This window comes from Tetrahymena thermophila, assembly GCF_000189635.1.
Source record: "Tetrahymena thermophila SB210 genomic scaffold scf_8254752, whole genome shotgun sequence".
NCBI lineage: Eukaryota > Ciliophora > Oligohymenophorea > Hymenostomatida > Tetrahymenidae > Tetrahymena > Tetrahymena thermophila.
This window is the reverse complement of record NW_002476512.1, coordinates 305,332-328,957: the sequence shown is the minus strand read 5'-3', so window position 1 is coordinate 328,957 and position 23,626 is coordinate 305,332. Positions and strand designations below refer to the sequence as shown.

The 23,626-nt window shown below is 23.1% G+C and overlaps 7 protein-coding genes across 7 annotated transcripts; 2 read left to right on the top strand and 5 right to left on the bottom strand. All coding sequences in view use genetic code 6, as the record gives it.

Annotated features, from left to right (window-relative positions):
- Nucleotides 1-317: 317 nt before the first annotated feature.
- TTHERM_00575440 (calpain family cysteine protease) lies at nt 318-5,152 on the bottom strand (the record flags this gene model as incomplete). Its single annotated transcript, XM_001009337.2, has 13 exons — nt 318-476; nt 617-1,053; nt 1,531-1,664; nt 1,722-1,867; nt 1,910-2,220; nt 2,341-2,940; nt 3,004-3,152; nt 3,248-3,569; nt 3,649-3,873; nt 3,941-4,222; nt 4,397-4,549; nt 4,663-4,953; nt 5,014-5,152. 13 exons carry the CDS (start codon nt 5,150-5,152, stop codon nt 318-320), a joined length of 3,348 nt encoding a protein of 1,115 aa, XP_001009337.2.
- A 370-nt stretch (nt 5,153-5,522) lies between these two features.
- On the bottom strand, nt 5,523-8,226 carry TTHERM_00575450 (AAA family ATPase CDC48 subfamily protein; the record flags this gene model as incomplete). Its single annotated transcript, XM_001009338.2, has 7 exons — nt 5,523-5,982; nt 6,041-6,387; nt 6,446-6,686; nt 7,082-7,479; nt 7,534-7,738; nt 7,791-8,017; nt 8,074-8,226. 7 exons carry the CDS (start codon nt 8,224-8,226, stop codon nt 5,523-5,525), a joined length of 2,031 nt encoding a protein of 676 aa, XP_001009338.2.
- A 575-nt stretch (nt 8,227-8,801) lies between these two features.
- TTHERM_00575460 (transmembrane protein, putative) lies at nt 8,802-10,080 on the bottom strand. The gene has a single exon (XM_001009339.2). It carries the CDS (start codon nt 9,997-9,999, stop codon nt 8,947-8,949), a length of 1,053 nt encoding a protein of 350 aa, XP_001009339.1. The 5' UTR covers nt 10,000-10,080; the 3' UTR covers nt 8,802-8,946.
- A 1,189-nt stretch (nt 10,081-11,269) lies between these two features.
- On the bottom strand, nt 11,270-14,915 carry TTHERM_00575470 (E1-E2 ATPase family protein; the record flags this gene model as incomplete). The annotated part of the gene is made up of 5 exons (XM_001009340.3): nt 11,270-12,041; nt 12,098-12,227; nt 12,292-13,251; nt 13,314-13,904; nt 13,997-14,915. 5 exons carry the CDS (start codon nt 14,913-14,915, stop codon nt 11,270-11,272), a joined length of 3,372 nt encoding a protein of 1,123 aa, XP_001009340.3.
- A 1,467-nt stretch (nt 14,916-16,382) lies between these two features.
- Nucleotides 16,383-16,694, top strand: TTHERM_000575469 (hypothetical protein; the record flags this gene model as incomplete). The annotated part of the gene is made up of 1 exon (XM_012796215.1): nt 16,383-16,694. One exon carries the CDS (start codon nt 16,383-16,385, stop codon nt 16,692-16,694), a length of 312 nt encoding a protein of 103 aa, XP_012651669.1.
- Nucleotides 16,695-16,740: 46 nt separating this feature from the next.
- TTHERM_00575480 (E1-E2 ATPase family protein) lies at nt 16,741-20,296 on the bottom strand (the record flags this gene model as incomplete). Its single annotated transcript, XM_001009341.2, has 6 exons — nt 16,741-16,781; nt 16,864-17,051; nt 17,132-17,261; nt 17,330-18,286; nt 18,344-18,934; nt 19,378-20,296. The coding sequence occupies 6 exons, from the start codon at nt 20,294-20,296 to the stop codon at nt 16,741-16,743; spliced, it is 2,826 nt and encodes a 941-aa protein (XP_001009341.2).
- Nucleotides 20,297-22,341: 2,045 nt separating this feature from the next.
- On the top strand, nt 22,342-22,989 carry TTHERM_00575490 (Ras family small GTPase; the record flags this gene model as incomplete). The annotated part of the gene is made up of 1 exon (XM_001009342.1): nt 22,342-22,989. One exon carries the CDS (start codon nt 22,342-22,344, stop codon nt 22,987-22,989), a length of 648 nt encoding a protein of 215 aa, XP_001009342.1.
- Between the last annotated feature and the right edge of the window lie 637 nt (nt 22,990-23,626).

The following is a 23,626-nucleotide window of genomic DNA, read 5'->3' as shown; positions in this document are numbered from 1 at the left end:
TTAACTCAATAGAATTTTAAATAAAGTAATTGTATATTATCTATTATAATGTATTATTTTTTTATTTAAACATATTTTAAAATCAGATACAAAATAATTGACTTAATTTATTAATTATAACATTTTATCTTCTTTAAGATAAATATTTTTTAAAATCGAATAAATTTAATAGTTAGAAAATTTTAATTTTTTAACATTTTTAACATTAATTGATTGAAAACTTTATTAAATATTATTTTTAATTTTTTAATAAAATTTTTAAAACATTTTATGAAATAAAAATAGAAAAGTGAAATTAATAAGAAAGCTTATTAGCATCAATTATCATCTAATTCATCGTTATCGTCTGAATCTATATTTTTTTGAATATTTTCTATTAAACATATACCCTCTCCACCTTCTAAGCGATATACACCTCCTCTTACTTATTAAATAATAATAAGTGCATCTTAGTGTGGACCTAAATAGACATCAACCTATTTTATACAATATTTTATTAATTATTAAAATGCATGTATGGTATAATATTGAATTTATGTTGGATAAAATATCTTAATAACTTTAATAATATCTTTAAAAATTTGATAAAGAAATATTATCAAAAAAAATATTTTGCCTTATTATCATTTGAATCTACTATCTTCATGTTTTCAGTAATAAAGTACAATTTTTGTCTCCAACTTTTGTTATCTGTTCTATTATCAAGTAGTTATAAGTAAGTTCCTTCTTATTAAAGGTAGAATTAGCAAATAATAATTTAGTCACTACCATTTTCTCTGTCACCCAAATCTGATCTTTAGAATCTAATATCTTGAACTTAGTCTTTTAACTACTTTTACTAATTCTCAAGGTATTTCTTTTCTGCATTATGGATACACGATTCGTAAACCTGGCGCATAAAATTTTCTGGATGCTCGATTTGTAAAATATTCAGAAGATTATCTCCAAATATATTAACAACTAATTTTAAATTAAATTCCTTAACATTTTCTTTTAGATCCTGTAAACTCTTAAGGTCAGGTCCTTCAACTTGAACCATTAGTATATAAGTTCCTTTTTTTTAAATAAAAAAGATTAAATCTTTAATTTTGTAAATTAGTATTTTATTTAACATATTTAGATATATAAATATTTCTTTATATTTACTATAGTTGTCCGATATTTAGCTTTTATTATATAAGCAGATATCAATATTTTAAAAATAAAATAAAAATACCCTAAATATCGAAAATATCAATATTATTTTACTTAGATAAATGAGGAAAAGCTAAATTAAATATTTATCAATTTCTACATTTTAAAAATCTAATATGTAAGATATATAAATATCTAATATGAGAAAATTAGCACAGATTCTTTTAATTAGTTACATGTAACTAATTTTGTGAGAATAAAAATTTTTATATCGTAAAAATGAATGGAAATCGAATAAAAAATATCAAAAAGTTTCAATTTTTATTAAATTTATATTCATTTTCATAAAAATGAAATTTTCTAGTTATATTAATTATAATTTAATTAGTTAATTACCTTCATCTAAAACAACTGTTTTAAAGACATTTTTCTTTTTATACTGCCCTTTTCCAATTATATATTTTAGGCTGTGGAACTTCTTTTTTTAGTAAATTCTTGATTCATGTTGGGAATTATGCTAATCCTCATCTCTATTAAATTAATATATATTTCAATCAAATCTAAAATAAATGGCAATTTAAAAATACTTCTTTGAACTCCTTTATTAGCTGAGTACCAAATCTTAGTCTTTTGAAAAAGATTTATCTCTTCCTAATTTACTAGCTTTTTCTCTATTAATTAAATCTGTTTCTTTTTTTGCTTTAACTTTCTTCACAAATTGTCTTTTTAAAAACTAAAAAAATATGTTTAACTGAGAGTTAATGTTAATTTTTACATCTTTTTTGTTTCTAGCTACATAGTCATTTCCATCGTCTGTATGAGATTATTTAGTTCTCTATGCATATACTCCCATTTTGTCTTAAGCTAATAGTATTCTGACAGGTAAATGTTAGCTAATTCCCTATAAATATTGCTCGACATTTATTAAAATTCTAGCTGGTAAGTTCAAATTAAATGAAAAGAAATATCTCGATTCCACCAGTTAAGTTCCAATATTTTCTTATACAAAGCTTGAGCTCTAAAAGTTTTGGTTAACTCCAATCAATTAATAAACGCTTCCAAAGCATTCGATAAAAGTTTCAAAATCTTATTATTTATTATGAAATAATTTAAATTTTTTATCAGATTAAATTAAAAATATTATAAATTGTTCTTTCAAATAATTTCTCTTTTAAAGAGGATTTTCAAAAAAAAAAAATTTTTTACCTAGAGCAAATACAGATTATTTAATTTTTTTAAAGTATTCTTCGAATTCGTATATTTTATTTTTATTAATTGGATTGTTACTTTCCTTTAAACTTGTATATTAATTCATGAAATCATCAGGAATAATTGTATGCCTTTAAATGATATCTTTAAGTATTTAATTGTGTTTAGAGAAAGAAATCTTCTCTTCACATCTTCTTTTAATAAAGCTAAAATTAGAATCAATTGATTTTAATATTATAAATAAGTTTTCATTTGTGGGTGCATTCAAACTATTTAAATTGGTTAAAGTGTGGTTTGGTTAGAATTATTGCTATTAGACTCCCAAATCTACAACTTCTAAAATGATGTAAGGATAATTTTTTGGAATATCTATATCTCTACTGCGGCTGAATTTCTCTTATAAGTAAGCTACTTTGCAGCTTTTAGAGCTACATTCTACTAATTTTTTTACATTTAATTTCTAGTCTTCATCTAAATCATTTTCCCAAGTTATGCTCTTGCACGGAAGACCAGAAAGCATTTAGAAATAATCCTCGGCTTTTATCGTTTCTGTGTCTTACTTGTGTCCAAAGAAAGAATTCTAGATTTTACAGAAAGCTTTTCATATCAAAATATATTTAATAAAATATTCACTCAATTAGTAAATTTAATTATTTTTACCTTTCTGAAGAAATAAATATCCCAATTCTTTCAGAACTGTAGTTGAAAAAATTACATCTTATTAAGAATCATAAAAAGGAAAAATATCATCAAGTATAATATCTCTCCATTCGCCATTAATATAGAGCTTAATAAAAACAAATCCTATGCTATTAATTAATTTATTATAAAAGATAATTAATTGATACAAGAAAAATTCTACACAAATTAAAAATGTATTTTATATGAAAATATATTTATTTACTCAGCTAAATCGTATCTGACTGAAAATATTTTGAAAAAGATGTGAGGAAAGTAAGATAGAGCTTCAATACATGTAACCAATTGATAATCTGACAATTAATTGTAAACTATAGTATTTGACTAAATAGGGAATTCAAAAAGATCTTTTCCTTCATCATAAAAATGATGATTATCTTTAAGTTTTAAAAATTCTATATCTAAATTAGCCCTTTTGCTACTTCCAGAATCAGGGAAACTCATATTTTACTCATTTGATTTAAATTCATCGTCTTCAAATTAATCACCATTTATCCCACAGCTATCAATGATTTACTTATAGCCATCTATTTTTTTAAAAATTAATCATTAAAAATATTTTTATAATATGCTTAAAAGTATTTAATTTATTTATTTATTTATAACCTTGATCGTTTGGAGGATATCCTAATATCATTTCACTACCAACAATATTAGGATCTTATTAAATAGGTTTATGGAAATGATTAATAACTTTTTCTATATTTACATAAGTAAATATGCAGTGCTTATTAGCTGGAGCATCGTAATAGATTATATCTTTTACTTTTTTATTGAAAGCCCACTGGCAATAATAATACGAACCGTCTGGAAAATAAAACCTTCCCTTTCCTTCATATTTAGTTAGGAATATAAATCATTTATTTATTGTTGCTGGCTAATTAAAAAATAATATTACCATGCTTAAAACCTTCCATAAACTCACCTTCATAGTAAAATTCAGGTTTTTCATCAAAATAGCTCATTTAATAGTTTTCTTTTTCATCTTCCTTTTGGATTAATTGTTAGCTGCTATCAATATCTTGCAAACTATTAATTGCTAAGGATTCCTTCAATTAAATATTTCTTTATAACCTTTCATTTGCTTTGCTATTATTTGTGGCTCCTTTTTTAATTGGTTTTATGCTTTATATCTATTCTACTGAGTAGGCACAATGAACACCAAACCCACAGGGAACACCTATTTAATTATTAAATAAATGAAAAGTTATTATCATGCATAGTCTCCTTTTTTCTTAATTTATAGCTTGATAATGAATTAATTAGCTAATTATTGAAATCAATCTTTCCAACATTTGATTTTTCTCTCAAAAAATAATTTATTTATTATAATAAACCTAATTTGTTAAATTACCATTCACAAAGTCTCCTTCATAATAGCTACCATCTGGATACTAAAGCTTGCCTTTACCATGTTTTTAATTATTTCTAAATTCACCTACATAAACAGCGCCTTTAATATACCTTTCAGTGCCGAAACCATCTTTTTTACCATTCTAAAAGGTGCCTAAAATTATATTATTAGTATTTCATATTCTCAATTAAATTAATTAGTTAATTATAAATGACTCAAATTTATTTTAAAGTAATCAACTAAACACAAATAAATGAATTAATTACCTTCATAAGAGTATGTTGATTAAACTTTTTTTTAATCGTTAACCTACTAAGAAGATTTACCATCATCTATAAAATAGAATAAATCTCTATTTCTGAGATATCCTTTACCATGGAATTAATCATCTTTGTACTCACCTTCATAAACATCACCGTTTGGAAAGATTTCAATGCCTGCTTTCTTCTAATTTTTTTCAAATATTCCCTTAAAATAGCACTTTGTTTATAGTTGATAGAGTGTACCTATACCATGATACATATCATCTTAAAAGTTACCTTCATATAAGGTATGGTCTTTTATTTATTTTAATAATTTGTTGATGTTTTAACTAAATTAATGATTTATCAATTTACTAGTTTTATCTTCTTCTTTGCCTTTTCCGTCACGCTTTCCATTCAAAAACTAACCAACATACTTTCTTTTTCCATAAGAAACTTCATTTTGATATCTTTGATCCTTCCCTTAGCTCTACACCTTACTTTCAACCTCCATATCTAAATATAAAACAAATGCTTGTTAACGCTAAATTTATTTGTATTTAGTATTTAATTACAGCTTATATTATTTTAAGTTGCTTTTTTTATAAGAATATATAAGAATCCGTTTGTGCTTGCATCATATATATAATTTTTAATCTCTTTTCTAATTTTTACAACTTAGACTTATTGAACACAAATAAAATATTACTTCTATTATTTTAAAATGTTAATTACTATAAAAACAGAAATTATATTTTTAATATTTATTTATTTGGGTTTTATATTAAATTTAATATTAAATTGCATTCATATATGAAGAAACGCTTAAAAACTATAATTAAAATAAATTATTTAATAAATAATTTGGATGAGATTAATATCAATCAAAAGAATTTGAGATTATTTGCAAAATTTTTATATTTTTGTAACATCTCTAAAGTTATTCTAGGTTTAACTTTAGATATGGCATTAATAAAGTCTTCTTTAGTGACTTAGGCTTAGTAGATGTCTCTAGTCAGAGCATGCAAACCAGCTTCTCTTACTATCAGAGTTATTTCAGCACCAGAATATCCATCAGTCATCTTAGATAATTCTTCTATATCTAAGTCTCCTTCTTTTACAGGCATTTTATTTCCCAAAATATTAATCTTTAAAATTTCACGACGACAATCAATATCAGGTGGAGGAACATAAATTAAGTGATCAAAACGTCCTGGTCTTGTTAAAGCTTTATCAATTATTTCAGGTCTATTTGTAGCAGCAACTATGACAACATTTTTTAATCCTTCAAAACCGTCCATTTCAGTAAGCATTTAAATCAATACTCTTTCAGAAACATCAGTACTATTAATAAAAGGGTTAAATTAAAATAAAATAGATATATTATTCACAAAAATATTACTTGACTGATCTCTAAGTAGCTATAGCATCTATTTCATCAAAAAATATAACAGAAGGAGCACACAAACGAGCTCTTCTAAATACTTCCCTAATAGCTTTTTCTGAATCACCAACATACTTGCTAAAAAGCTCTGGCCCTTTAACAGCTAAGAAATTCAACTTACTTTCAGTAGCAATAGCCTTTGCTATCATAGTTTTTGAGCAACCAGGAGGTCCATATAAGAGTATACCTTTTGAAGGCTAAATACCCATTCTCTTAAAAGCATCTGGGTGTTTTAGTGGCCATTCTATAACCTGCTTAATCTAATCTTTGACTTCTAAATAGCCACCAATATCTCTCCAATATACCTTTAAAATACCAAGTTCAAATTATATTCATAAAACTTGTAATTAAGTAAAATTTTACCTTTGGTATTTCCATAAGAATATCTTTAACTCCACTAGCATGAACATTTTAAAGAGCATTTTCAAAATGATTCTTTTCAATAATCTCCTTTTATTCTTTCACTCTCTCAAGCAATGTTTCTCTTAAAAGGCTTACTACATCTGCTCCTGTAAAGCCATTCATTTACAAATTAATTTCTAAAATGTCGTCTTAATTTAAATTATGTTTAGTTCTTTCCAAGTAACAATTGAGTATATCACATCTAATTAATTTTAGGTTAATTTATAAACAAATTACAATTTTATTTTAAAGCTTTCTTAAAATATGTGTTAAGATCTATTTTTTCTATAAAACATTTTTCAAATACTTTTATATCAAATTTAAAAAAATATTTGAATCTGATGTTATTGGCATCAACTATTTTTTTAAAATACTTTATTTTATAAAAATGCTTGCTAAAATTTAAGAAGCTTAGCTTTTTTAATTGAATTTAATGGTGGGTTCCAGAATTATTCTTTTATCGAAGATAAAAAAAGAATTTAATTAATAACTTTTTTTAAAATAATTTATTTATCATTAAAAAATATTGAAAATAAATATATTTTTTATATGCAAAATAAATTCTCAAAAAAATTTTAGAAAAATAGTTAGTTCTACCTTTCTTAAACTTTTGGTACTTCAAAATTAATTTCTTTGTCAAGACGTCCTGCCCTTTTTAAATTTTCGTCTATCTTTTTAATTTGAGAAGTTGCACAAACAACAACTACTCTATCTGTTTGCTTTAACTTGTCAATTTCATTAATCAATGTACTGACTAAACCTTTATTAGATTTATCACAAATAATATGTATATCATCAAAAAATAACACTGTAGGTTCTCCACTTCTTTTACTTAAATTGAAATATTATTCAACTTTTTTCTCACCTTCACCCACTAGTCTACTTAAAAACTATTTAGTTTCAACTAAAACAAACTTTACTTCATTCATCTTTTAACTCATCTTTTTTATCATTTAAGTTTTTCCTGTACCAGAGGGTCCACTTAGAAGAATACCCTATAAAATAAATTACAATTAGCATTATTAATAATTTTTAATAGATTTATTTACCTTAACAGGTGAGAAACCTAAATCTTTAAATCCTTCATATTAGAAAAGAGAAAGCTTCAAGTAATTTTCTAATTCTTCCTACTATTTGGAAACTCCAGCTAGTAATATTAACTCTTATTAAACACTCTATTATGCTTGTAACTATTCTTTTGATTCTTCGTTTTCATTCTAAGTCTCTTATAATTCAGCTAACTTAAAAGTTGTTCTAAACCAAAATAAAAGTTTAATTTGGAATAATCTTAGAATAAGTAAAATACTTCTTAGTTATCAAAAATTTATTTTCTTAAATTTCCTTGCTTTCTTGTTGCTATTTAGCTTCACTGCTTTAGTTTTATTGAGAATTTTATTAAGAAGCTGAAACTATGTGAACGACCCTAAAAGAATGCTTTTTCCCATATATTGAAAAAGTTAATACACTTCCAAGACTGACTACTTAATTTAAACTCATTTCTCTAAAATAATTAAGAACAAGGCTATGATGGAGCTTTAAATTAAAAAATAGCGAGTTTTAGATCATTGAGATATTAAAAATATAATTACTTTATTCAAACTTAAATCATCAGATAATGGAGATATAGTTAACATAGCTGCTTATTGTATAGAAGAATCAATAGGTTGTTCCTAAATAGATGCTTCATTTTCATCTTTTTTAGATTTTGATGTACCTGTTTTTTTCTACTACTTAGACGACATTTTGTTGATTTTGATTTAGGAATGATAAATTTATAAAATATTATTGCTATATCTTCTTTATTTATCAAATAAAGAATTTGTTTATGAAAATAACTTTAGTAATTGATATTTTAATATTATTTACTAAGTAGAAATCTTGCTTTTAAGATAAATAGTCTTTTTGTATATCTATCACTCTCTCATTCTCTACTTTAATTTATTCCTACTCTAACTCTCATACAAATAAAAATAAATATATTTCCTTCTTTGAGTGATAAGTAAAGCATAAATATTTTCTTCCTTATTTCTATGTAATCTATTTATTCTACTTTTAAATTCTCTTTAAATAAACAAAAAAATATTGTTTTTTATTTATAATTTTTACAACAAAATAATAAATTGTTTTTTTTAAATGAAAAAATTGAAAAAATATAAACTTTTTTAACACTATTTTAAAATAAAGCATCATAAAGTTATAAAGTCAAAAGAATAACAAAATTATTTAATGAAATTTAGAAAAAAAAAATATTTTAATTATAAAAGTAAATAATTAATTAATTATTGATTTTATTTTGAATTAAAATTTGTAAAATGAATAAATAAAGGTTTAATTTTCATCAAATTACTAACACTTTACATGTAGAAATAGAAGAAATTATAAACAATAAAATAAAATAGATAAATAAGATTGATTAGAATTATTTTAATATTTAGTAAGGATGAAAGGTTAAGAAAAATCACTCATTTTAGTATATTTTCTTCATCTTCCTCCCAATATTATTTAATCATCTCATATTTTCTTGAATTCATGTTTCTAAATACAAAAATAATTGAATACAAAAGGAGAGAGAGCACTAAACATCCCATGATTAAAATCTTTACCATTTATTTGCCCTTGCTACCATTTCCAATTATTGAATTAAACAATTTTCCATAGAAGGTATCGTATTTTTAAGTGATTACAGTTCCAAATGAACTTGACCAATTAATAAATACGTTAATTGGCTTTTATTCTTTGCTTTCAAAAGTAATCACATACTGCATTATTCCTTTTTTTTTATATCCAATTTGGAATGATTCTCTATCTATCAAGACTTATTCTAACATTGACTCACTGTCTTAGATTATTTACTAAATTGGTATTTGTTGATGAGATAATGCACTAGAGCTATCTGCTATTGCTAATTCTTCATTTAATTTATTAATTTTCAAGTTAGCTTAACCAGTATTTAGATAAGTATTAAGTAAAAAGAAATCACCAGCTTCTATGATAAAGCTCATAGTGCTGTTTTAAGTTGGTAAAAGAAACCTCATTGTTGAATTAGCTTTTAAATAAACTCTATCTGAAACTGCAACTAATTTATATTTAGCACTTTAATGAGCCTCTATGGTAACAATAAATTTTTATTTTATCTCAAATCTCTTCAATTTATTAACTAATTTATTGCTCATACTGACTTAAAGGACATCCTTTATGTCAATGTTAATTTAATTTTCTTTAATATCGTAACCTTCCTCTACTTCACTAAAAACATTTGAATGCCATCTGTAGCTTTCTACTGTTGAATTCATGTAATTTTTTGTTTTGTTGTATAAATCTACACCAAATTGCACTTTTCCATATCTCAAATTTAATTATATGATCAAATTATTTAATTTTCCAACATCATTTACAAGAAATGATTCGCGATGCTAGGAATGAATTATAGACTCTATTGGAACTCCTAATTCTAATAAACTAAAACATAATCCTTTTATAATAAGAGAGCTTATAAAAAATATTATTTTCATCATTTTTTTTAAACAAATATATTTAATTAAAAACAATACGTTTTACGAATTATTTGATTTTTTAAAAGGAACAGAAAGAAGATTTTCTTTTTATAGTTTTTTTTTGATAAATCTTAGTCTTGTTGATCTTGTGCAGATGCTTACGTCTGATGAACCAACAAAAAATATGAAAAGTATCCAATAGGGTAAAATGAAATATTCATTCGACATATTTCATAGAATTTTAAAAAAATGTTTAAAACTAACAAGCAATCTTAAATTATTTTATACAACTAAAATATATAAATATAATTTTTAAAAATCTGAATTATAAATTACATTCGAAGCTTATACCTGATCTATAATCAGAAGTCATAGTATTTTAATATATGATAATTAATTTATTTATTTAAGGTAAATTAAAAGGGATAATTTAAATAGCTTTAGTAAAGAATTTCATAGAATTTTGATATTTTAATAAAATTTTGTAAAAATGAGTCTTATAATTATAATATAATATCGTCATATGATGCTCAAATATTACATATTTTTAAATAATATTTATGTATTTTTTATTGTTGAGCTCAATTTAATAATAAAAAGTAATTTTTCAATTTTTTTAAAAATTCATTTGAATGATTAAATCATATCATTAAGCTTAGCTGATTTGCTTGAAAAAGATTGTTCAAAATTCTGAAAATTAAAAAGGTAATATGTTTTAAAAATTATGATAAAGATCAAATAGTTTTTAGAAAAGCATTTAACTTAAATAGAGAGATGAAAAGTTTTATACTTGTAAAAACCTTTAATTCTCTAACAAAAAAAATACAAAATGTCTAATCATCAGATTTAATTTAAATTATTATTGTTTTTTACAGATTTAAATACTTACTTTTAATATACAAGTATTTATCAATTCTTAAGCATATTTCAATTTTTATGAAAAAGCTATTAATATATACCAAAAAATCACTTAGACAAACAACATATTTCAAAAATAGAATTTAGAAGAAAAAAATAATCTATTTTTTATTAATTTTTATCAAGAAATTAAATCTCTCAAAAATTCAATAATTAATGTAGAATATTATTTAACAATTTAAAATATAAAAATAATTTAATTAAAATCTTGTAGTAGTTTTCTAATTTTTTATTTTTAGATTTTATTTATTTTAAAATTGAAGATAAATCAAATTTATTTTATAATTTTTGAATGGAATATTTACTACATTTTATAAAATAGAAAATGCATACATGATTTAATATAACTTTGAAATAAACTAATTAGGGTAATTCAGTTTTATTCTTTGGAAATCTATTTCATTGAAGAATTTGTTTTTTTTAAAGTATTAGGGCTTTTTTTACAAGGACCTAAATATCTTTTAACTATAAAATCCTCGTATAAGATCATTCCGAACCCAAAGCACAAAGCAATTATCAATTAAATGGCCATAAACTTCTTGTGACTGACAGTTTCTTTGTCTAAGTCTAAAAACGTTTAACCTGATTATTCTGGAAGTAGATAGACAAAGAACATGTAAATGAAGATGGCAGTTAAAGCTGCAAAGAGTATATAATTTTAGTAAATCCTCTGCTTTATAGGATAAGATAAATATAAGCTAAACAAAATAAAATCAAAAGCTAAAGTTGTTGACAAAAATATTATGCCTAAAGCTTATCCATGCTAAATGAATTAATCGTTAGAAGGGATTTCAGTATTTTAAATATACCAGCTTTAGCTTCTTAGATAAAAGTAACTTGTCAAAATTTAACCACTAGATATAATAATAAGTCCAAGAACACTGAAAAAATTCTCAATACCTTTAAAAATTAATAAAAATATTTATTGACCGATTTAAGAAAAAATAAAAATAATACCCATCATATTTGTTATCTGTCTGTATGGAGTAAGATCATTAAGAGGCCTACATAAAGAAAGCATCAAAAAGAAAGGAACTATTTGCAAGTAATTTTAGAAGGTAATTTAAAAATTAGATAAATGAGAAAGCTCTAATATTAAGATTGATGCTCCAACAAATTTCAACATATTCATAGTTAAGTAGTTTCTTTTTAAAAAGGTATAATATTAATATCTATTCATTATGTATTTCAAATATTTTACTTAAAGACCTCTATCATATTACTGAGAGTGCATCTTCCTTCAGCTAAAACTTTGATAACACATTCTAAACTACTTTCAGAATAAGAAAATGGGGAAGAGTAAGAGGCATCTGTTTTCGTGAATGATATTCCTATTTTTATTTTTTTTGTTTTCAATTTAATAAAAAATTCTGTTTTAAAAATAAAGTTAAATACCTATATCAGCTTATTTTATAGCAGAACAATCATTAGCACCATCTCCAATCATACCAACTTTTTCATTCAAAATTGTTTATAATAGATAAATTATTTCAGCCTTTTGCTTAGGTTTACACCTTGAAAATACAGTTGTATTTGTTAAAAGATTTTTCAAAGTCTATTTTTCAACCTATCCAGTTCTGTTTTCCAAATTATTTAGAATTTGTTCTAAAAATTGGCCTGTTATTCCAAGACTGTACTTCTGTACTTCTTAAGAAGCTATCAATTTTAGAGGATCTTGAATTTTTTCTAAAGAAGATTAAATGTAACAATCACTCATCTAATTGCAAACTAAAATATGAGATGGCTCATCTGCTAAAATATTGGCTTCCTTAGCGCATTATATAGTAGTTAAAAGATTATCACCTGAAATTACTTTACATTAGATGCTACCATTTTATAAACGCAAAATTACTTCACTAGTATCTACTTTTAATTTATTTTCTAATACAAATAAACCTAAAAATTGTATGTCTTACTCAACATCATTTCTCAATAATTCTTTATTATTTATTTCTTTATATCCGAATGCAATAACTCTAAGACCTTTATTTGTAAGTTCATTTAACATTTTTTTGTAGTTTTGTTAATCTATGCTATTTTTGTTGCACATATCAAATATTTTTTCAGGAGAACCTTTAACAATTCCATACATTTTTTAATCTTGTTCATCATTCATAATGACAGTCATTCTTTGTAAAGAGCTTTCAAATTCCCAAACTTTATAAATTGTCAAAAGAGAATTGTCGCTTTACCTTTATACTTTGAATTTAAATTCTTTTGATTCTTCTGGTAAAATCTTATATTGCGAGAACTCCAACATTCTTATGTCTAATTCATCCCCTAAATTCTCTCCGTTGACTAAATAGACACCGTGGCATGACCCAAAGAATTTGTGCAACAATTTTTCTTTTTCACCTAACATTATAAAATAAAATATTTAAATAAAAAATGGATCTAAAATATTTTAAATTATTTACTTTCGAAAGCTAATTTTTGTTTAATTTAATTGCATAGATAATCACAATACCCATAAATTTCCATAGAATCATTAGTAAGAGTTCCAGTTTTATCAAAGCACATGATAGATACATCTCCAGCAACAACAACTTTAGCTGGGTCAGTAGCAAGAATTTGTTTTTTGCCTAATCTAAGTAAAGAAATTGTTTAGCAAATACTGAAAAAAATAGGAAGAGCTGGAGGTATAATCCAAGTTAAAACATCAAATATTCTGTAAATGATAAGGACTGTTGGAAGTTTTACTTGTATCACAAAGTAAAGCTCGATGAGATAAGCTATCATAGCTAAACAAATAAGCACCAAAATAAAATAAATACCATTTCTGTAAAAATAGAACTCAATTGCTTTAGGATAAAGCATTGCTCTAAACATACTGCCTCTAAATGAAGCATATCCTGTTCTCAAAGCAATACCATAAATTTGTTCTCCTTTAATTTAAATAACTCTTGTGCCTTCAAATAAGACATTATTTTTCATAGTCTCTATGTTGAAAAACTCATCTTATTGCTCATTTTATTAAATGCTTACCTTTGGTACAGGAATAGATTCACCTTTATTTAATAATTAAATTTTTAATCAAAGTATTGCTTTGATAGGAATTTTATAAAATTAATATAAATATGAAAATATTATTTATGTTTACCTGTAAGAGAGCTTTCATTTACTAAGACATCTCCACTGAGAAGAAGCGAGTCACAAGGGAGCTACATATTATTCTAATAATAAAATACGTCGCCTGGTAGTAAATCTACTGAATTAATAGTTTAATCTTCACCGTTTCTAATTACTCTCAATTTTAGATCTATTTTTGCAAACTTTTTCAACTTATTCATAGATATTCTTAGCAAGTAGTAGTTAATTAAAGTAATAACAATAGATACACAAATCATTACTATAGCAAATTGAAGAAAGCCTTCTAAAATCCAAAATAGTACACTAATATATTGAAAAATATAGAAAATTTTAGTTAGAACATCAACTAAATATTCAAAGAGAGTAGGAATAGGGACTTAAATTTAGCAGTTTCCATATTTTTTCAAGTGAGTTTCTACTTTGTGGTCACTTAGGCCTTGACAGTGTATCTTGTTGATTTCTCTTAGAGTTTGTTTTTCAATTTAATGATAATATACAGGATAAAATGCTTTTTTGTTTCCGTCATCAAAGTACTTATATTTCATGTGGCGATTTATGAATAAAATGCTATTTTTAGATTCACTGTTTATTCTTTTAACTATGTCCTAGCTTCCATCAAAGTTAGTTATCAAGAAGTGAGTGGCTTGATCAATATCAGACTTATTATAAATAGATTTTAGTCTGATTCTCAATGAATTTCTCAATATCAAAGCAAAAACTGTACCTGTTATGATAGATAAGACAGTGCTCAGAATAATTTTAGAGACAGAAATTTTATATGCTTCAATTTTAATAACTTTTTAATCACCCTCTACATCACAATTCTCTATAAAAATTTAGTTGAAATCATTTTAGGTCTAAAGTAACTTGCTAGAAGCGTTGACATCATAGTTTCCTTCAGTCTCTAATTTACCTTTTTCATAAATCATTGAATGCGGAATCTATATTTTTTTTATGTGGATACGAATTGGAGTTTTTAATATTTTTCTTTCTTTTTTTTATAGCCTTAGGAAGGTTCATACTTTTTATAAAAAATTAATTATTTGTTTATTTATTTGTTAAGCTGGTTTTTATATAAGCTATAAAGTTTACTCTTACTCCTTTAATTAAGAAATATGAATTTTCAATTTATGAAAGTATCATTTGTATAATTAGCATGTATATATAATTTCCCAAATATTATAATCCTCTAAAATTAGTACCAATCTAATTAATACCACAAATGCTTACAAATTTCACTAAACAAATAAATTTATATAAAATATGTATATATATTATTGAGCAGAAGTCTATTTTCTAAAACTTACTTTTAAATAAATCAAGTTTATTTTATATTTATTATGATATTAACTTACATTAAATCAAATAATTCCAAAATTTTAAATTAAAATATTATAAAAAACTGCATTTCTTCAAAATGTTTTTTATTAATCCTAATTTTATCCTCATGCTTAGCAATTAAAATACAACTTTAACTAGATTTATTGCATTTTGTTGCTAAAGAAGCAAAAATTTTTAGCATTTGCTTTTATCAAAAAAGTTAGTACTATAAAATGAATGCCCACTATTCAATTTTTACTTTAACTAAAGGAAACATAAAGTTAAGTAAAAGAGTTTGTTAGATATTTTATTAAATCGATAGAACATGCGATCAATAAATTTTAATAACTATAACAAAAAACTAAATATTCAATTAAATCAAATAAATTGGTGATTGCAAAATTTTTGCTTAATTTTCTCAAAATATCAATGATAGCTGAATTTAAATTACTTAATTAAAATGATCTAATTTTTATTTATGTAAAATTCTATCTAATTAATTAATAAATGTATTTTTTTTAATTTTAGTTAGCGTATTAATAGATAAATATATATATCAAATATTATCTTATAAAAATTAATTTTCAGAGCGTATTTTACTTACATCAAAAACTTTATTTTATTTAGCATATTTAATAACCATTTTTCAGATGTTAGTTATTTTTCGCAAAACTGAAAAATGTGATGCGTTAGAAAATTAATCTAATTTAAATTTTCTGCCTAAAAGAGCCAACTTAACATTAAATTAATTTATTTAGCAACGCATTTATTTTAATAATAAAAAAAGAATCTATTATAATAACTTATTAACTGAATTAAATATTTTTTTTGACAAATAAAATCAAATAATTTGATTAAGAAAAAGCTAAATATAACCAAATAACACAAAAAATAAATTTGTACTTATTTGAATAAAAATTTTAGCAATTTTTATAATAGAAAAGTATTTTTTATAAATTCAAAATAAATTAAGATATCAAAAGTTAATTTAATTCAGCTATCTGTCACACTTACTAACAGAAATATTTTTTCTTCTTAAAGGTCCTAAAAACTTCTTCACTATACAATCCATGTATATGATCATCCCAACACCAAAAGATAACACTATAATTAATTAGATATATAAAAACTCTGAATTGTTTATAACTTCCTTGTCTAATTCGAAAAAATCTGAACCAAGCTATTTAGGGAAAATATATAGCAAAATCATGTATATGAATAAGACCACCATCAACGAAAAAAGAGGAATATTTTAGTAGATTTTTTATTTACTAGGGTATGAAGCATATAAAGAAAATAGGATAAAGATAAAGATCAAGCAAGTTGACATAAATAATACTGTAATAGCCTATCCCTTGAAAACAAATTAATTATCTACAACAGTATGAGTTGTTTAAATGTACCAACTTTAACTTCTTAAATTGAAATAAAGAGTCAAAAATTAGCATAAGTTGATAACAGTTAATCCAATTATGCTAAAAAAGTTTTCTAAATCTAGATTTAAATATTTAAATATTAAAATAAATAAATTAAGTTATTCTTATAATAAATTTTTACCCATCATATTCGATATTGTTCTGTAAGGTGCCAATATCTATATAGGCTTACTTAAGGAGATAAATGCTAGTAAAGGGATATACTCAAAATAATTAGTGAAAATAACTTGAATGTCAGATAAAAAACTAAGCTCCAAAATTAAAATCGAAGCTGACATAAATTTCACCCAATTTAATGCTAAATTAAATCTTTTATTTTATAAAATAAAATTAAAATACAATTAGTAACTTCTACTTTATATTTGCTGAAATTTAAACATAATATTTACTTATAGCACTCAATCATATTACTTAAAGTGCATCTGCCTTCTGCTAAAATTTTGATTACACAATCTAAACTAGTTTCAGAATAAGAGAAAGGAGAAGAGTAAGAAGCATCCGTTTTCGTAAATGAGATTCCTATTTATGTTTTTAAAATCATTAATTTAAATGTAACAAACATACTTTTTTAAATTTAATCAATTTACCCATATCAGATTGCTTGATAGCAGAGCAGTCATTAGCACCATCACCAATCATACCGATTTTTTCATTCAAAACAGATTAGAGCATATAAATGATTTCAGCTTTTTATTTTGGTTTACATCTTGAAAATACTGATGTTTAAATTAAAAGATTCTTCAGAATCTGTTGTTCAATAATGCTTTTTCCGTTTTATAAATGAGTTTATATTTCTTCAAGGAATTTTCCAGTCAAACCTATTTAATACTTTTTACATTCTTAGGAAGAAAGGATGTTTAAAGGATCAATTTTTTCTTAACTATTTTAAACATAGCAATCACTCATTGAGTTAAAAATTAATACATTAGATGATTCATTCGATAAAATGCGAGCTTCCTTTGCACATTAAACTGTTGTCAAAAGATTATCTCCTGAAATTATTTTACATAGAATGTTACCATTTTGCAATTACTAAATTACATCAGCTGTGTCTACTTTTAACTTATTTTTAAGAACAAATAATCCAGCAAATTATATATCTTTTTCAACCTCTTCTCTTAAAGCATCTTTACTTTAAATTTCTTTGTAACCAACAGCAATTACTCTCAATCCTTTATTAGTTAATTCATTTAGTATTTTATTATAATTTTTTTCATCAACACTATCTTTATTACACATTTCAAACATCTTTTCAGGAGAGCCTTTGACTATTCCATAAAATTTCTATGCTTATTCATCATGCATTATTACAGTCATTCTTTAAAGGGAGCTTTCAAATTCCCAAACTTTGCAAATATTTAAAATGCAATTATCAATTTTTCTTTAAACTCTAAATTTGAACTCTGTAGATTCATCAGGTAATATTTCAAACTAAGAAAACTCAAGCATTCTTATATCTAATTCATCACCTAAATTTACTCCATTTACTAGATAAACTCCATGGCAAGAACCAAAGAATTTATGTAACAATTCTTCTTATTTACCTTCAATTTTTAAATAAAATAAATTATTAACATTATTGATATTAAAAAAATATTTACTTTCAACTATTAACGATTCTTTTATTTTCTTGCATGTGTAGTCACAATATCCATATAATTCCATTTAATCTTTTGTTAATGTGCCAGTTTTATCAAAACACATAATAGAAACATCACCAGCAACAACAATTTTTGCAGGATCAGTGGCAAGAACTTTCTTTATACCTAAACGTATTAAAGAAATAGTTTAGCAAATACTAAAAAATATAGGAAGTGGGGCTGGTATCATCCAAGTAACAGTATCAAAAAATCTGTATACAATAAGTAGTGTTGGTAATTCTATTTTAATAATAAAGTAAAGCTCAACAAAATAAGTAGTAACACCCATAACAATCATTAATAATAAGAAGTAAGTGGCATTTGTGTAAAACTTAAAGGAAATGTGCTTAGGATAAAGCATGGATCTAAAAATCTAACCTCTAAAAGAAGTGTATCCTGTTCTCAAAACAATTCCGTAAACCTAATTACCTTTAATTTAAATAACTTTAGTCCCTTCATATAATATATGGTTTTTCATAGTTTCCATATTGAATAAGTCATCCTATTGCTAGTTCTATAAAATGCTGATTTTTGGTATTGGAATTGATTCTCCTAATTATTCAAAATTTTTAATAAATGAAATTTATTTTTAAGATATTAAAGATAATATTTTATTTTTCAATTAAGTTAAAAAAAAATAAATATTTTGAGATAAAATTAAAATTAATTTTATCAAATAATTTCTTTAATTTGTTAAAAATTTTATAACAAGATTTGTAAAATAAATTAAATTTGTTGCTATCTAAATCTAAATCTAAAACATAATATCTTGCTTAGACAATTAAAAAACGATTAGATATTATTATTTTTTAAGTAAATAACATTATTTAAAGAAACAAATTAATATTAGACGCACAATTTTCCAAAAAAGAAAAGTGAGAAAACAATATTAATTATTTAGTTAGTATATTTTATATTAATTGATTAATTAACTAACTGCCTAAAAATTAATTACTGATTAAAATTAGTTTATATAAAATTTATAAAAATCAAACCTGTTAGTGAACTTTCATTTACTAAAGCATCGCCACTCAGAAGGAGGGAATCACAAGGCATAAGCATATTATTCTAGAATAAGAACAGATCTCCAGGAAGCAAATCTATGCAGTCTATAGTCTATTGAACTCCATTTCTAATGACTTACACATTTAAGTCTATCTTAGCGAATTTCTTCAACTTATTTAAGCTTGCTTTAAGTAAGTAGTAATTAATGAGAGTGATAAATACAGAGACACTTATCATCAGGATAGCAAATTATAAATAACCTTCCAAAGTCCATAAGATCATTGAAATATATTGAAAAATAAAAAAAACACTTGTAAGATTATCAAATAAGTACTCAATAAGACTAGGTAAAGGGATATGAATTTCGCAGTTTCCATATTTTTCTAAGTGAGCTTCTACTTTATGATCATTTAGACCTTCAGCATGAATTGATTTAATATCTCTTAAAGATTGTTTTTCTAACTGATGATAATAAACAGGATAGAATGACTTCTTATTAAAATCGTCAAAATATTGGTATTTCATATGGCGATTAATAAATAATATTTTATTTTTGTCTTTTGTTTTAATTCTATTAACTATTTGTTGATATCCATCTTAGTTAGTGATTAGAAAATGAGTTGCTTTATTCACTGAGCTCTTGTTAAAAATACATCTTAGCCTTACTTTTATAGAGTTTTTTAACAGAATACCAAATGTTAGGCATGAGAGTAGAGTTATTGCAATACTAATAAATACTTTAAATTTAGAGAGTTGATAGGCTTCAATTTTTATAACTTTTAAATCTCCTTCTACATCAGAATTCTGTATACAAACTTGGTTAGAATCAATTTAGCATGTAGATTCTCTACTCCTATAGTTTAAGTTTGAAAATTTTTCATCTTCTTACTTGTCTTTTGTTTGAATCATTTTGAAAAGCTATCAGCTGATATGGCCTATCTTAGAATAACTTTAGATAATGTTTACTTTTTTCTTGTAATTAATACAAATTTATATTAAATTTTTTCAATCTTTTTAAATGTTACTCTTTTACTCAAGCATTTGTTCTCCTATTTATTAATTTTACTTTATTTAAAATAAAAGCCAGATTTTTGTGGACAGGCGAACAAAAAATATCCCCAGAAATTTCCTTTAAATGCTTTAAGTTATTTCAAAGTACAAAAAAAAATTAACACAACTGTTCTTCATTTGTTGCTAATAACATTTCCTACATATTTATTTTTATACCATTCTCAAATTTTTAAGAAACTTTATCTTTTTAAATATAATTAAAAAAACAAAGATAAGAAAACTGTTTAATAATATTTATATTTTTTTAGTATTTAATATGACTCATTTGGAAATGTATTTTTGCTTTTTTAATATAAACTGACGTGATATTTAAATTTAATCTATAGGTGTATTAAAATCTACTGATGCTATTTCATTAGCATATAAGAATTTATTATGTTGAAAAGCTAAAATAAGCAATCATTAAGTAAATTAATTCTTTTTACTTTTATATATATTTTTCCAATAAATATTTTAATTTTTAAATATTAAAAATATATCCATCATAAAGGAATTTTTTATTCTTTCATTTCATTAAAAATTTAGGTAGAATTAAAAAAATTAATTGCATAATTTTTTTAATTAAAATAATTAAAAGGGAATGGTAAAAAAACTCTATTTTGGATTAATTTATATAAATGAAAGCGAAAAGAATAAAAAAAATTATATAATTAATTGAAACTTTTCTAAATCATCTTTATAATTAAATGAACATTATAAGTAATAAAAAAAGTATTGGATACTAAATAAACAACTAAAACAATTTCTATTTAAAACAAATAAAAAAATAATTTTTAATAATATTTTAATGTGAAATTTTATAATTTGAAGAAATATATTTTTATTAATTTTATTTAGACTTTACTTTAAATCTCATAATTTTATTTAATTTAAATTATTTTATTTTTTTCTATTTAACTATCTTGAAATTTTATTTAACTTTCATAAGGTAAATTAATATTATTTTAAAAATTTTTAAATTTTAAATAACTATTTAAATATATATTGAATAAAAAAACAAAGATAAAAATAAATATCATTTTATTTTTAATGTTAAACTAAATTGAATTAAATTCAGGTTTAAGTTAATTTAAAATTATTTTTTTTAAATCTTTAAACTAAAAAATTAAAACTAATAAGAACTAAATTAAGTAAATATATTAAATTATTACATAAAACAAATGTAACAATTAATATAATTTTTTATTAATATTATTATAAATTATTTTTAAAATATAAAAAATAAAGTTAATAAAATTTAGTGTAAAATTAAATAGTATTATAATAAATATCATCTAATATTTATTGATTTTTTAACAAATAAGTATTTAAAATTAATAAAAATATTATTGATCAATTGTTATGAGGTATAGAGATTTTATTAGCTTCTTAATGAAAGAATAAATAGCAAGTGTAAATTATTAAGAGTAATTAGCTGATAACAAATTTTATACCAATAATCAATAAGAAAAATAATTATTTATATATTTTTTTACTGTTTTAAAATTTAAAAAAAGAAAATTTTGAAAAAGATTGGTCTAGTGTTTTTTATGTTTATTCTTTCGTCACTTTTATATTTTTTTAGGTAAGTATATGATGAGATTTAAATCAACTTTTAAATAATCACTTTTCTGAAAGTCTCTATAAAAATTAATAGAATAACTTAGATTCTAAATAAGAATGCTTAAAAAATAGTAATTATTTTGATATCCTTATAATTAATTGTAATATATATCATCTAGTGCTAACAAATTCAATAATTACTTACAAAAATATTTACAAATTCACATAATTAAAATTAGTTAAAAAAATCTGTAATACAAAGTTAATAGATAAAATACATATCCATCGCTCTACTTATTTACTTAGATAGTTTAAAGCTTACTTATATAATTGAAAACTGAATGAACTTTAATCTTTGTGCAGCATTTAAAAAGTGCTCTGAACCTTCTAATAAAAGGAGAATGTAAAAAAAGACTTTTGATGCTACTGCTATGATGATTGGGGAATCCAAAGTTGGCAAAAGCTCTATCCTAGATGCTATCAATAATTAAAATTTTAATCCAAGCTATAGAAGAAGTCAAAATTACGATTACTAAAACTTCAAGTTGGATGACGAAGGTACTAAGACAGTATATAATTTCAAGGTTTGGGAGGTTAATTGTGTCTTCCATCTGATCAACTTAAAATCAGCTAAAATCTTATTTTATGTTTTTGCTTTCGATGACTTAGAGAGCTTCAACTCAATTTGCAAGTATAGATAAATGCAAACATTTTCTAGTCCTCTTGAGCAAACATTTATATAGAAACCGATTGAATTTATGGTTGGGAACAAATCAGACATATAAGATAAAGCCGTAGATTCAAAAGTAGCCTAGGAATACTCATTGAAACATGATATGATATACATAGAAACATCATGTTTAAATATGGAGAGCATCAAAAACTTAATAGGCGAAACGATTTAAAACTTAAATAATATGACATAAATCTAGCATAGCAGCAACTCTTAAAACAAAACAAAGATTACAAGTAAATTATAACAAGACTGATGGATTTTAAAATAAATGATAACCAATTAATTTTTAAAGAAAAAAATGAATGAAATAGTAATTTAAAAATGATAAACTTAGTAAATTTTAATACAAATTTTTAATTAGAACTTTGTTCAAAATCTGATTGATATTTAATAAAGCTAGCTACTTTACTAATTTTGATACTCCCATTAATAATTAATGGCATGATATAAACGAATATACTTTTTGTAAATAATACTTTTAATGTACAAATTTAATCATAAATACCTGAGTACCTATTTATCTCTATTAGATTTATTCTTGCTAAAAATCTATCTATTTTGGAGGTAGAATTTAAGGTAAATAAATAAATAATCAATGCACATCCATTTATTGAAAATAGAAATAACTTACTATAAAATATTGTTGCGAATATCTTTTTATAATTATTTGATAAAAGATAATAAAGTACATCTATCTTTTTATCTGTCTATCATCAATTCGTAATAAATGAGCCCATATAATAAATTCTTTTATAATAACATATAGAGTTTTCTAACCAAATTAAAATAATATGAATAAAATATCTTCATTTTAAGTTAATAGTAAATAATATCTATCTATCTAATTTATTTATTTATTCTGTATGTACTTTTAATAAATTCACATTCAA